Source organism: Dipodomys ordii, unplaced genomic scaffold (assembly GCF_000151885.1).
Source record: "Dipodomys ordii isolate 6190 unplaced genomic scaffold, Dord_2.0 Scaffold1000004100, whole genome shotgun sequence".
Lineage (NCBI taxonomy): Eukaryota > Metazoa > Chordata > Mammalia > Rodentia > Heteromyidae > Dipodomys > Dipodomys ordii.
In genome coordinates this window covers 1-1,628 of record NW_012287717.1, presented here as the reverse complement: position 1 = coordinate 1,628, position 1,628 = coordinate 1, and the positions used below count along the sequence as shown (strand labels likewise).

General features: G+C 70.9%; 1 protein-coding gene across 1 annotated transcript; it reads right to left on the bottom strand.

The window, feature by feature from the left end:
• Positions 1 to 289: 289 nt before the first annotated feature.
• On the bottom strand, positions 290 to 1,347 carry LOC106002884 (transcription factor 7-like; the record flags this gene model as incomplete). The annotated part of the gene is made up of 3 exons (XM_013037637.1): positions 1,096 to 1,347; positions 948 to 1,014; positions 290 to 414 (listed from the first exon to the last, which is right to left on the bottom strand). Coding segments are annotated over exons 1-3 (444 nt in total), but the record flags the coding sequence as incomplete, so codon positions are not given.
• Positions 1,348 to 1,628: the final 281 nt, after the last annotated feature.

The window sequence follows — 1,628 nt, the reverse complement described above, 5'->3', positions numbered from 1 at the left end:
GGGTCCACTGTTTTCTTGAGAAGATCCACCCCAGAACCCAGGGCCCCCAAACCTGCTTGTGAGCAAGCTGGGAAGACAAAAGCCAACAGCCAGTGGGCAAGAGGTGATGACCCCAGGCAGAGCCCCTCCTTCCCGCAGTAACAGCGTTCTTTGGGTTTTTAGATGAGGGGTGAGGGGAACAGCACGGAATTGTCATCCTCTTAGGCAGAAGTCACTTTCTTGCCCAAGTTTCGGCCTGTAGCAGGGCACAGGCTGGCAGGCTGCTGGGGGGGGGGGGATGGTCACTTACCAGCGGGGGCTGCGGCTGGGGGGGCTGCCCGGCTCCCGAGTGCGGTGGGTAGTGCATGAGCAGATTGAAGGCGGAGTAGACCGTCTCTTTGTACATGCCGCTGGAGCACTCAGGGGCCTTCAGGCCTGGAAAAACCACAGCTGGGTCAGACACCAGCCGGGGCAGCTGCTGAGCTGCAGGCTGTGGTCTGCTCTTGAAAGAAAAATCATCATCCAAATGAGGATTGCCAAGGGATCCCCTTCAAGTCCGTGCCTGGCTGGGGAACCGGCGGAGGGTGTTGCCAGGTGCCAAGTGGTTGGGAGAAGAACCCCCGCGCGTGTCCAGGCCTCCCCACCTCAGCCCTCCCGCTGGGGAGCAGGGCTGGGGGGGGGGGAAGGAACAACGCGGGCTCCCCGAGGCGATCGGGGGGGGGGGGAATCAGTCAGTCACCTGGGCTGCAGGGGAGAGGCGGAGATGGCGGGGGTCTGTTTACTCCTATAAAGGTCAGGGCACCGGAAGTGACTGGGGCCCCACCGAGCCCGGGAAACCCGCCCCCGCCCCCACCCCCGGGGTTCGTCCGCCTCAGGGAGCTGCAGCTGCTGGGGGAGGGGGAGGGGGGAGGGAGGGATGGGGAGGGAGGGAGGCACCCCCCGGACCGGGCCGCGCAGAACGAACTCACCGTCCTCCAGAGACTCCCCAAGTTTGTCCGGGAAAAGTCTCTGCGAAGTGTGTTCCCGCCCGAGCGCCTGTGGGGAGAGGGCATCGGGGCGGTGAGGGGCGGGGGCCGGGCGGGGGCGCGGGGACCCCGCGCACGGCGGCGCGCTCACCTCGGCGCCGGCCTCCGCCTCGCCGCGGGCCCCGGCGTCGGCGCCCGCGCCCCCCGCGCCCTCGGACTCATTCACGAGCGACGACTTGAGCTCGGCCAGGTCCCGCTCGGGGCCCGCGGCGCTGTCCCGGCTCTTGTCGTCCGGCTCCTCGCCCTCATCCTGGAAGGCCAGCAGCTCGTCGGGCGCGCCGAGGTCGTCGCCGCCACCGCCGCCGCCACCCGCGCCGCCTCCGCCGGCGTCCAGCTGCGGCATGGTGCGCTCCGCCCGCCGGGACGCGCGGGACGTGGGGGCGTGCGGGGAGCCGGCGAGCCCGGAGTGTGGACCTCCGAGCCCGGAGCGCGGCGGGCGGAGCGCGGGCTGGCTCCGCCTGGGCGGCCGGTGGGCGCGGGGCGAGGGCGCCGGGCTCGGCCGCTCCGGGAGCTGGCGGGGCGGAACATCAAAGGCGCCGCCGGCGGAGTGCCGGGGGCGGGGCCTGTCGCGGGTGGGCGTGGTCTGTGTGAGTGGGCGGGGTCGGGAGGTACCGGACACGCCCC